The 13,093-nt window shown below is 42.7% G+C and overlaps 1 protein-coding gene across 2 annotated transcripts in view; it reads right to left on the minus strand.

Annotated features, from left to right (window-relative positions):
* cad (carbamoyl-phosphate synthetase 2, aspartate transcarbamylase, and dihydroorotase) overlaps positions 1 to 13,093 on the minus strand; it is a 135,839-nt gene that overhangs the window by 62,803 nt on the left and 59,943 nt on the right. For both annotated transcript variants that reach the window (XM_072499023.1, XM_072499022.1), the window contains exons 14-19: positions 12,435 to 12,559; positions 10,868 to 11,001; positions 7,618 to 7,730; positions 5,356 to 5,600; positions 4,533 to 4,779; positions 2,449 to 2,547 (exon numbers count right to left, since the gene is read on the minus strand). In XM_072499023.1, coding sequence (XP_072355124.1) covers positions 2,449 to 2,547; positions 4,533 to 4,779; positions 5,356 to 5,600; positions 7,618 to 7,730; positions 10,868 to 11,001; positions 12,435 to 12,559 — 963 coding nt within the window. The remainder of the gene's footprint in view (positions 1 to 2,448; positions 2,548 to 4,532; positions 4,780 to 5,355; positions 5,601 to 7,617; positions 7,731 to 10,867; positions 11,002 to 12,434; positions 12,560 to 13,093) is intronic.

Below are 13,093 nucleotides of genomic sequence, written 5' to 3' on the forward strand. Positions count from 1 at the left end.
TCCTCCCTCCAGAAGGAAATTCACACTGAAATACAATTACATGGAAACCCCAAGACCTCCCATTCTTCACCTATAACTCAGATCAAGGGGGTCCACTCTGCGTCAACAGATACCCAAACATGTACATGAGCCAAAGAATAATAATTCATCTAAATTTTACATCTTACTTGCATGATATACTGAAACCAACAGTTAACTCCACAACTGCCAAGTGCTGAGGAAACAAAAGGTAGTTTTAAGGGATTTCTATTTGCCTTTGTAAATATTAGAAATAAGGTATAGTTTTGAGTGTGTTTAATTTAATATTTCTGTGCCTGGAAGCGTAAACCTATAGTTAGAGCCATGCTGGACAAAGGTGTTTTGTATGTGTGGGGATTGGTTTCAATTTAAACTGTGATTCTTTTGTGCTTCGAGGGCTACGGTGTGAAGAATAAACATACCACCAGCGGTTGCTTTGCTACTGGAGCCTTGTACAGTAGAGAAACGTTTTGAAGTCTTAGTTTAGCTAATTTTATTGCATTTTCTATATAAATTGGAGATGGACAATGAGAGAGAAGGCAGCTCTCTCAGGTCTGTTCAAAGCAGTTGGTTTTAGATGGCTAAAGAGGGAATATCACTCTCAGCCTTGCTGGTAGAAAAGCCATGCTATGGAGTAATGGTTAAGAAAAAAGGCACCGGAAACCTAAAGTCCAGATAGTTAAGGAAACTAGAGAAATGAAGAGAATTTTCCACGGCTTCTGGAGTTAACGGGGCAGAGGAAACTGGGAACCAGACAGATTGTGACAAATAGTCATCCAGACTTGAAACATCTTTCTCGCTCCACAGTTGCTATCAGACCTGCTGAGATTATCCAGTATTTTCTGTTTTTGTTTAAGAACAGATTAATGTTCAGTAAAGTCAGAGTTGAAATGGCATTGGGTCATGAGAGGCCATAAAGATATCTACAGTAGTGAAAGATTTACACTATTTGGGAGATATTGAGTGCGATTCCCCATCCTGCTGCAACCGCTTTCTGGTGCATGGCAGCGGAATCCTCAGTCCTGGCAGCCGGACCCAATTCATTTTTTCCAATTAAGGGGCAATTTAGCGTGGCCAATCCACCTAGCCTACTGCACATTTTTGGGTTGTGGGGACGAAACTCACGCAAACACGGGGAGAATGTGCAAACTCCAGACGGACAGTGACCCAGAGTCGGGATCGAACCTAGGACCTCGACGCCGTGAGGCTAACCCACTGCACCACCGTGCTGCCCAGGGGGGCTTCCCATTATGGGCACCATACGGCGTCAGGAAATTCGCTACCGCGAGTGCGCTGCCGGCAAAGCGGAGGATCCGCCCATTTATTGAAATTAATTGTTGAAATCAGTGGCTGGACCTCAGAGTTTGTATAAAAGTTTTTGAGACAAAAGAAATCTGAAAGCGAAAATACCAGAGGGAAAGCATATTTTAAAAGCAGGTTTGAAAGTGAGTGTTTTAAAACCAGCACGTGTGGAAGCCAGAGTTCAATGAGACAAGGTGGTTCACGCTACAAGAATCAGCTGGGGGGATTTTGAAGCAAAATACAGACATTAACTGGGTTCAGAGGAGTGCGTCTTACAGAACCATCTTCTGTGCTTTAAAGGGGCTTTGTGTATTAATGAGACCATTGGAGTTCAAGATTTACTTTGTAATCCAGGTTAATCTTAGAATCTGTGCGTAATTATTAAGCTAAGGGGAAGTAAAGAAGTCTTGTATCATAATCCAATTTTATCATGTTTAATAAATGCTTTCTTCCATATTGTTAAAACTAATTAGTGGTCCTGTAACTCTGTTCCTCCACACTTTTTTAAAAAATTTAAAGTTCCGGTCTTTGAGTCAAGGTTCCATTCTGCGATCTTTCCGTCCAGTTATAGCATCAACTGGGAGCGTAGCACATCTGAGTTCAGCATAAATGGGGGACAGAAACAAGAATCCCTGCTCTGTATGGTATAAGACATCATTTGGTCTTGATCATCTGAATCTTAGGGAAATGATTCATCCTGCCAATTTTTTTTTTTTTTTAAATTCAAGGAACGTGAGCAGTTATTGCTGCACAGTATCAGATCATTCAGTCCCAATTCCAGGCACAATGGACTATCTCTATCACAGTATCTGCTTCACATCATTGATGATGAAACTGGAATATTTATGCATGAAATCTATTGAGGGAGTGCCCTGTTTTATTAACAAAAAACACACACACATGACAAAAGAAGTTACAACTTTAGGAAAACCCAGAATGAATTGTGTGGGAGAAAAAGTGAGGATCCTTTAGCGTACAAAATACTAGTCCTTTTAAGTTTTTGTTTTAATAAAAACACTCTTCCCATTATTAAATGGGGTCATATTTCAGAACCACTATTTGTACTTGTAGCAAAGGGACAATAGTGGGGATTATAGGCCAGACAATTTACTTTTTAAAATAACTTACCTCAAATGATATTTCATCGAAATAAAGCCTATCACACATATCATAATCTGTACTGACAGTTTCAGGATTATAGTTCACCATTATGGTTTTGTAGCCCATCTGTGTGGAACAAAACATCAGTTGTTTTAAAAGGCATTTTAGCTTTCAAGAACATTAAGCATACCGTGCTACCTTTCTGGCAGACCAAACGATTGATTAGGTGGTGGGTGGGCAACAGGATTCAAATTATATGCACTATATCCAACGCTCAATGTAACATATACACACAGTTATTATACATGTTGCTGAAGCTATGCTGCTTTATTTTTGAAAATATGATTTTTCAACTTTCAAGTGATTGGAAATTTTGTAAACTGAATTGAGAGAGAAAACTGCTTAAAAATGTAAAGCCACGTTGGAAGGGGAAGGTCACAAACAAACAAATCACCCTCAGGGAAGTGTGAAGACAAAGACATTTCCTATAACCCTGACACTCATTGAAGCTCTTAACTTTCTGGAGGCGTGGCATTAGGTACTGGGCATTGGAAACAATGCTGCCACAGACTGATACACCAACAACCTCTTGGAATACCCGATTGGTGAAATATTTTAAGGCAAGGCTGCACAGCCACTAGAGAGAGATTGCAGCAAGTGACACAGGCGGTGTCAAGAAAATCTTCAGCAGAGGAAGCAGGCGGAAGGTTGCTCTCTGTTGGAATAAATGTGTCACCGGGTCGGGAAGCCAGGTCTGCCAGAAACTTACCAGCAAACAGCAATAATTGCGACATCTTCTACATCTAACTACTGCAAAGAAACCAGATAATCCAAAATGGCCACAGGTATTTGAAAAATCTACACCACAAGAACAGTCAGTCAAAGAACACTTTGTGCATTCTTTTCCCTTCTTAAAGAAATTGGGCTCTAGCTCCCCTTCTTTCTGATACGTGCGCACATATGAAGGGGGGGGGGGGGGGAGGGGAAGAGAGATGGGGGGGGGGGAGAGAGAGAAAAGAGGGAAGGGGAAAGAGAGAAAGGGGGCAGAGAAAGGGTGGTAAAAGAGAAAGGGGGGAATGGGAAGAAAGAGAGAGAGAAAGGGGGAAAAGAGAGAAAGGGGGGAAAGAGAGAAGGGGGAGAGAAAGGGGGGAAAAGAGAGCAAGGGAGGGAGAGAGAAAGGGTGGGAAAAGAGAGAAAGGTGGGGGGAAAGGGAAAGAGAGAAAGGTGGGGAGAAAAGAGAAAGGTGAGGAAAAGAAAGGGGGGGGGGAAAGAGAAATGGGGGAAAGAGAGAAAGGGGGGAAAAGAGAGAAAGGGGGGGAGAGAGAGAAAGGGGAGGGGAAGAGAGAAAGGGGAGCGAAAGAGACAGAGGGAGGGGAGAGAGAGGAGGGTGGATTAAATTTGCTCTTTGATTCAGGAAAACCTTGTTTGATTACTCACAGTTTAAGTAGTTAAATACGCTCTGATTTGGACAAGGCATATCTTTGCGAAAAAGAAACTTAAATCTTTGTTGTGACTGAGGAGGTTGAGTAAAAGGGAGCCAAGTTCATCCCTTCTCACCCGGTTGGAACAATACTCATATGTACATATATTGCAAATTTTAATAATTACTACGCCATTAATCACCAATTTGTTGCTTACAATAACAGTACCGCCAGCAAACTCAATTACTACCATAAACTTGATTTTGAAATGCAAGAGTTAATGCTACAGATTATGGACACAAATGTTCCATACTCATTAACCATGGATAATAACTAGGACTTAAGAATGCCAGTATCTTCATTCACCCACATAATCGCACAAAAATATAGTCTGGGAAAATGTATCTGTATACTGAAGACATGCAGCAGTAGGTTCCAAGAGTACCTGTAGAGGGAGTGCTAAAGACAGTATGTACTCCAGCAATCAACCCCTTTGGTAACCTTTGTTAAGGTTAGCATTCATCACTATCAACTTAAGTCAACAGGGGGCCAGTTAAAATGCATTCCTGTGGTAGCGAGTACAGAACTTATTGGATATATTACTTACAGCATTATAAACTGAAATTACATTCCACAATTGGCCCTTTAAAGATGACAAAAGACATTAATAAAGCAATTTTGAAGACTAACCTTGCGTAATTGTTGGATACATCCAACTGCACACCAATCAAATTCCACACTGCTCCCTATTCTGTATACACCGGAACCAATTACCATCACGTGTGGTTTGGTAAAGTCGACGTCATGTCCTTCACCGTTATACGTCAAATAGAGATAGTTAGTTTGAGCAGGCCATTCAGCTGCTACTGTATCAATCTGCTTCACCACAGGAAGGATTTTCCATTCCTGCCTCAATCGCCTCACTGCCAGCTCTGTACTAAAGAAAAACAACCAAAGCAATTTATAGGTCATCACCCTTGGGTACAAAGATTTTGAACAAGTACCAAGAAGCAAAAGGGGCACCGTGCAAACTTTTTAATCCTCTCTTCCCCCGCCGCCCCGCCCCCCCCCCCCAACCACAACCCCTGCCCACACACAAAAGGACAACAATATCAATGTCTAAATCCAAACTTTGAATCTAATTTATAGCTTTTCAGTCCAAACCAAATGGCCTCATTAGATTTCCCTTCAACCGGAATGGTGCAGGCTATAACACAAATGCACAAAATACAAGTGAAAAGCAATCTGCAATCACAAGTCTATGAAACAGTAGACCTAAGAACCAAGAAGTGCTCATGTTTCAAATGAGCCATGGCCGCCTTGCCGGAATACCTCCAAAGAATCAAAGGGAGATCAGGAGGTGATCTCAATGTTGACAGTCTGCCTAGAAACATAATAGCTGCGTGGAAATGAAATGGTTAATATCTCCAGTCAAATTTGATCACTTTTAGACAGCCCACTTTGGAAAACATGTTGCACTATACAGTTGCAATGAATTGTCCCAATGGTTTACCTTTGTATGGCCACTGCAATCTGTTTATCAGAGAAACCAAGACATTTAGCTTTCAGGAGATCGTGACGTGGCAGTTCATCCTTGGTGAACAACTCGAGCTTCATTGAATATTCTACAATGTTCTTCATCTTGTAAAGAAACCACTTATCAATTCTGGTCAATTCATACAGACGCTCAATTTCATAACCTGCCCTCAAGGCTGCAGCAAGGACAAATATTCTCTTATCTGTGGGAGTTTCAAGTTCCTACAAAACAATTCAACAGTGGTAATTAAATAGGTTAATTTGAAACTAGGATTAGAACAAACGTTAAAGATGCTGGAACTTTTGGAGCGTAATGGTTATATCAACTTAAAAATCGGGTAACCAACTACAACTTACCCTCAGAACACTGCACAAATGTGAACAACGTACAACAGAGGGAGGTGTTTGCACTTGTGACTCCCACCACAATGCAAGATTTGGATCAAAAACAGCATTACTGGAGGGAAGGCTCCCGAGTTATCCCTGATAGGGGACAGCAGCATTACACTTGGGTTGTCTTCACTTATTTTACACTGACACAGCATTGCCCAAAGACATGGGAGAGGCATAATTTCCCAGTGCTGACTGGAAAATTGTGCACAAAGATTGGAAAACAAAGGATTTGAAAACAAGTTTTTTTTTTAAATGTATAAAGTTTTCAAAATTCAAAAAGGCACTGGCAGTTCAGTGGCCGAGCAAGGGTGCTTAAAGCTAACTTCAAAGCAAGCCTTACCGGTGAGAATTTAATCTCGATCACTTTGCAACAACGCTGGGACTGATTGCAACGTTCTTACTCCGCATTCCCAGCTTGGAACAGCAGTGATGTCATCAGGCTTCTCAAGCAGCCACTCACATTAAAAGGATTTTCGCAGGCGACCACCCCCCTCCCCCATTTTCACCCCACCCCATCTTCCCCCCCTTCACTCCCATCTCCTCCCATCTCCTCCCATCTCTCCCCCCCCCCCCCATTTCACTGTCAGTCCTGTTCAAATTTTATTTGTCACATCACAATTAAAATCCTAGTTACATCCGATTTAACTTGATGCAACCTAATGAGGTTTTGAAAGTGATGTGGGAACAGGAAAGTGGAGTTTCTCACTGATTTCAATGATTGCTGGTTCTTAGGACAGGGGAGGAGGACCACAGCATATCTTGCAAGGGAGTTCTGACTACAGACTGCAGGATTTCCACATCAATCTGCACATATCCAACAACCTGAAGTTAAGCTCCGTTTTAGAGGGGTAATGATGGTAAACTGTTATTGAACTCTCCCACAAAATCTTGGCCAATGTTGTCATCAATCATTTCAAAGTTCATCAGGCACAAGAATTAAATAGTGTTAGGCTGCAAGCCAACTATCCTTTCAATGTGAACATCAGAACAGGTGAAATGACTTGCAATTTATCCAGAGATCAGACTCAACACAACTTCTCCCCTACATCCCCACCCCAAATGTGTGCGTTGCAATATTCAAGGAAGCCAATTATAATGCAAGGGTTCGGAATTAAACCACATCACCCTGCCAGTGAGATACATCTACATGATTTCAACACTTCTCAGTTTAACTGAACAAATCACGAACTGAAGCAATTCTATTCAGGGACTAAATCATGGGATGATTTTTACAGTTAAAATAAATTGCAATGTTATTGTTATACAATAAATGGATTGAAATAGATTAATTCTATTTCATTATGCCAGGTCAAACCGTAAATACATAAGCAGAAAAATTATAGCACCATGCGCATCCTCGTAACATGAGAAAACTTTGCTATTTGGGAAGAAAATAAAACAAAACAAAAAAAGCTCTCATGCCTCTATTTAGGATAAGTACTTCTTTGTAATGGCGAGTATGATTGATGTGTGATGGCAGGTAACTCCCAAGAGTGATGTTTGCCAATACCTCAAGAAATCAGAATCACCACTAGAAATAACCTTTTCCCACGCAAATCCTCATTAAGCTTCACTTTGGTTAGCAACTTCAATACCATTAATGCACATTGAATTTCTGATTTAATGCAAGCAAAGGACCAACTAAGAATTAGTAACTGCCACAAACATTTTAGATGAATCATGCAGCAATACAATATTTATTTAAATAGTTGTCTGTGTAGAATGAAATTTCCTCACTGCAATCTCCAAAATTGCTGGACTTACCTTCCTGGAGACCGCTCTAGAAAGTAAATCTATTGGGTCATTGAGGTAATTGATAATTGAAGTGTAAGCGTTCCTCACATACCTCATCAGTAGCCGGCTTCAAAGTGTGATCGAAGCCAACACAGTTTTCATCCACCATTCTCAATGCTTTCTGAAAAGCTTCTTCAAAATTACGACCAATAGCCATCACTTCACCTGTTTTAAAACAGATTATACAATTGGGATATACAATTCTGATGAAGGGTACACATCCATTAGTAGATGTTGGTTAACATGATATATATGATCAACATTTTCTTGTTTTAATTATAGTGCATAATTTGATTAGAGGATTATATAACGTATCAACAGAAAATACTTCAAGCATTGCAATTAACTTAGTTTCTAATTATGCAGAATAAAACATAAATATATATATTTATATATTTTCAGCCCATCTTCTGCTGAGGGCAAGAGCTCATCCCACTTCCACACGTCCATTATGAGTTGCTGCATGAAATGAATTTGCCTCAAGATTCCATTTCTACTCTCCCATCACTGGGAGAGTCTGCAATCTTGGCTCAGCAAAACCTAGACTCAGAATGGAGTGATATTCAAACAAATACTGAATTCTGTCTCTAAGAGCGCAATCCTCCCAAATCGCAACTAGGTGCTCCCACCAGCAGGAAAACTAGTGATTCCCACTAGTGCTGGGAGAAACCCCGGTGTACCAACCCATGGCACATGGAAAATTAATTTTGTAGAATAAACTTTCTGTGCCATTCCATGGCACACTGGGGTCCGCACTGCAACCATAATCATTCTGATAGGTTCCGCACCCTGAGATTGAAGCGCCTTTTTAAAGGGCGGTCCGATCTCAAATAGCTGATCTCCCCAATCTTAATCGTTGGCAAGCCCGCTAACCCCCCCCCCCCCCCCCCCCATGCCCCCTAGTCGTCGTCATCCCCCACCTCATTAAGCATTTCCTCCCCCCCACCCCCACCTCATTAAGCACAGAGGCACAGGTCAGAACACTTGTCCCTTTGTTATGAGGAATCTGTATGTCTGAGATAGAGTGGATGTTTCAATGGTATTGGGGTGCAGATGAGGACTCTTTCACTTGATTGAGAAAACTTAAATTTTTACATATTGACTGATTTTAATGGGTTTAAAGGCTGCAGATGGGTGAGCAGCCAAACGAGCCCCATCCAAGAAAGGACCCCAAACCTGAGCCCCTCCAGCCCTACGTAAGACCCTCTCTGACCCCCAACTCCCATGAAGGACCCCCTTCAGAACCGTGCGGCAATTGTTGAGAGGGTACTTACCACCTTGCCACCTAGCTGCTAGATCCACGTTCCTCAATACTTACACCCATTCACACCAGTGAGAATCCTAGCGCCGGGGTGGGTGGGGAGGGGGTCTCATTGGCATGTAAGCATGGTCCTGCAGGGTGTGAAACCGGGTTGGGACGTCGGGAATCTTGCTATGTCCGGCGGTGTACAGACAGAGCTGGTGACAGGTCTGCCACCCGACAGAAATCCCAATTGTGGCCTAACACGCTACGCTGCAGCTGATCACGGATCCCACTTATAGTTTCATAGAATTTACAGTGCAGAAAGAGGCCATTCGGCCCATCGAGTTTGCATCGGCTCTTGGAAAGAGCACCCTACCCAAGGTCCACAACTCCACCCTATCCCCATAACCCAGTAACCCCACCCAACACGAAGGTCAATTTTGGACACTAAAGGCAATTTATCATGGCCAATCACCTAACCTGCACATCTTTGGACTGTGGGAGGAAACCGAGCACCCGGAGGAAACCCACGCACACACGGGGAGGACGTGCAGACTCCACACAGACAGTGACCCATGCCGGAATTGAACCTGGGACCCTGGAGCTCTGAAGCAATTGTGCTATCCACAATGCTACCTTGCTGCCCGCACTACTAGCAGCCTAGGCCCTATCCCATAACGTGAAATCCCAACACAAATGGCCAACTAAAAGAACTTTCAAGCAGCTCCAAGACTGCTAGAAACTTGCAAGGAACCTTGGCAAACAGTTTGGCATTCTATAGCCAGCCGTGTTGCTTAGTAATTGCTCACTGCTCTTAACACAGGAGAAACAGAAACTTTTGACGGTGCATCTGAGCACCAAGTTGGTGTCTGTACCCACCCCCAAAACATCGCTACAGTGATTTGGAAACTAGCGGTCACATGACAATCCATTAAGTTAATTAAAATTAAAGGAAATATGTAGTTGCATTAATCATGCAATCCTTAGTTTAGGTCTTTCCTCCAATCGAGTCTGCACTAATCCGTTGAAAGAGCACCCGACCAAGGCCCCCACCCTATCCCGTAACCCCACCTGCACAACTTTGGACTCTCGGAGGAAACTAGTGCACCCACAAAGCGTGGTGGCCGATTATGTGCCTGATAAGAGCCCCGCTCTAGCATGGCAGTCTCTGCATATTTACTGCAGGTGAAGACAGTGGGCTAAGGAAGTACAAGATTTTCTGCTCTCCATTTTCTCCACCCATTTCTCAGCCAGCAGTCATTTCTCCATGGCTTGGTCCTTGTAAAACCTCTCCATTCTCTCAGCTTTAAATGATCACAGACGTTGGCAAGTCTCCCAACTGTCTATGCCAATGTCCATGTCCATAATCTTCTTATTTTGTTTATAGATGTCCACATAGTGACGGTATGGGCATGACCCAGTGGCCAGTTCAGTGTAAAGAAGGTTGTTTGGATGGTGACTGTGGCTGAGCCAAAACAAACGCCACTGGCATAGGTAGCACAGTAGTTAGCACTATTGCTTCACAGCGCCAGGGTCCCAGGTTCGATTCCGCTTGGGTCACTGGCTTTGTGGAGTCTGCATGTTCTCCCAGTGTCTGCATGGGTTTTCTCCGGGTGCTCCGGCTTCCTCCCACAAGTCCCGAAAGACATGCCGTTAGGTAATTTGGACATTCTGAATTCTTCCTCAGTGTACCCGAACAGGCGCCGGAGTGTGGCGACTAGGGGATTTTCGCAGTGACTTTATTTATGTTAATGTGAGCATATTTGTGACAATAATAAAGATTATATATTATTATGAGCGCATGTTTGGCATGGTGTGTGTGTGTGTGTTGGGGGGGGGGGGGGGGGGGGGGGGGGGGGGAGAATGGAGAACACATCCAGTTCGGTGTTTCTGGAGCCTAGAATCTCAAGGCTGTTCAATAGCGAAATGGCTCGGTCCTGGACTTTTGTCTTCCCCATGTTGATGGTGAAACCAACCTCGTTACAAGCATTAGAGAGTCCATCCATAAGAGTCAAAACAGCCAAACTGTATTGCAGGCTTGACTTTAAACCGTACTCACCAACACTCTTCATGGAACTTCCAATCTTGGTGCTTACACGCAAGAATTTGCTGAGATCCCAACGGGGTACCTTCACCACACAGTAATCCAAACTGGGCTCAAAGTTTGCAGTTGTGGAATTTGTCACCGAATTTCTGCATTAAATATACAAAAATTCAGCAAGTTAAGCTAAATATTTGTTTTGCAAATCATTGAGTTTTCAAAAGTTCGCTTTCTGTTCTCTACTTCAAAACAAATAGGACAAGACAAAGGATTCCTAAGATTTGACAGAAAGAATTAGTGGAGGAATGTCGCTTCATAACAATCTATTTGAAATTTATTTGTGCACTAGACAGAAAAAATACATCTTAGCTCATACATCCTGTCAGACATTCCTGCCGTCCGATTTCCACTACCCTCCCACCATCAAATATTATTCCTTACCTTCTACCTAGCCTGTCATTTCCTTTTTTTTTAAATTTAGAGTACCCAATTAATTTTTTCCAATTAAGAGGCAATTTAGCGTGGCCAATCCACCTACCCTGCACATCTTTTGGGTTGTGGGGGCGAAACCCACGCAAACACGGGGAGAATGTGCAAATTCCACAGGGACAGTGACCCAGAGCTGGGATCGAACCTGGGACCTCGGTGCCGTGAGACAGCAGTGCTAACCACTACTGCCCAGCCAGCCTGCCATTTTCAATTGGATCTTTAAGCATACCTGGTCCACGACAGCTAGCGCAGTAAAAAAAGGGACATGTCCTCCTTCACTCGGACTCTGAGACTGCAACGCTGAGCCTCAGAGATGCCAGGACCTGGAGTCAGGTAGTCGGGCGAGACAGACACGGAGAAAATCTGGCGCAGGTTAAGTCGGCACAGAAGGGCAATCCGACGCGGATTGTCACTACAACAAAGTTACTGCCCATTAAATTTCATTAACAGGCGCAGATGCACCAAGTCATCCTTAATTGAAAAAGCAAATGCATCAACAAAATAAAAACTGCAGACATACATCAACTGGGGTCACCAAAGGCTTATTTGTACCAACAGCTTATTTGTGCAGCCCATGGAGACGTCCTTTGTGCCCCATGGGCATCACAACTAAACCAACCCATCACACACGAGTTCACTATTTCATAATGAACAGACAAACAGGACATTTTCACCCACCAACGTTCCCCCCCACCCCCCCCCCCCCCCCCCAACCCACCCACAAAAATTGTGGCAATTCAGAATAATATACTGAACTAAACTGTTAGGACTATCAAATGACTCTGACCTCTTGAATAATAGATTTTGTATGGGGAAAATTAGGCAAGCAGTCTAACACATGTGGTTGGAAAGTTACAACTGACAAGAAAGGGATCGGAAACGTTAACCGTTTCTCTCAGATGCTGCCTGAGCATGTTCAGGTTTTGGTTCAGATTGCAAACATCTGCAGGATTTAGCTTTTGAAGAAAGACCTTGTGTGCTTTGCCTCATGTGCTAAAATCCACATTTCAGGGGGTTGCAGGATAACATTCCGTTGTAGTCCAAAAACTTCACTATAGTCACGCACAAGACATTTTAGTTGTAAAGCAAGAATTACCTTAGGACAGGCAGGGGGATGCCCAGGGCGAGTTTAGCTGCAACGTAAGCCAACGGGTAACCAGTTGCTTTACTGGCCAAGGCTGAACTTCTGGAAAGTCGAGCATTCACCTCAATGATAAAATACTGGGAGACAGAAGCGACGTGAAAATGATGCATTGAAAAATGATGATGGAAGCCAATTTTTCAAACATATTTACAAATTTAGCCATGCAAGTCAACACCTTAACACGTTTGGAACTGAAATTTGGGGTAAAATCAGAATATAAATGATCTGTAGTTTGAAATTAAACCATTTTTGTTCAAGTAACAAAAGGATATGTGAAAACATACAGCTTTATTTAGTTACTAAACATATATTCTATATCATTGTAAATGCAAAGTTGCTTCTCTGTGCATGTTTTTATTTTCCAGTGGGAAGCAATTCACATATCAGTACTGAAGAATTCCTAAACTCACAACAGTCGAATGGGGGAGGGACGCACAAGTCTGGCTTTTCAAAACCTTGTTTTTCTAATCGCATGTTACTGTCAAGAAGATTGTTACTGCGAAGGAAGGAAATATCCAATACATCCAGAGGTGCTGTAAAAACCTCTTCATGCATGTTTCTATAATTTGCTTTACTCGGTGTAGGATTTATACATTGAATAAATTAGTTTT

This window comes from Scyliorhinus torazame, chromosome 4, assembly GCF_047496885.1.
Source record: "Scyliorhinus torazame isolate Kashiwa2021f chromosome 4, sScyTor2.1, whole genome shotgun sequence".
NCBI lineage: Eukaryota > Metazoa > Chordata > Chondrichthyes > Carcharhiniformes > Scyliorhinidae > Scyliorhinus > Scyliorhinus torazame.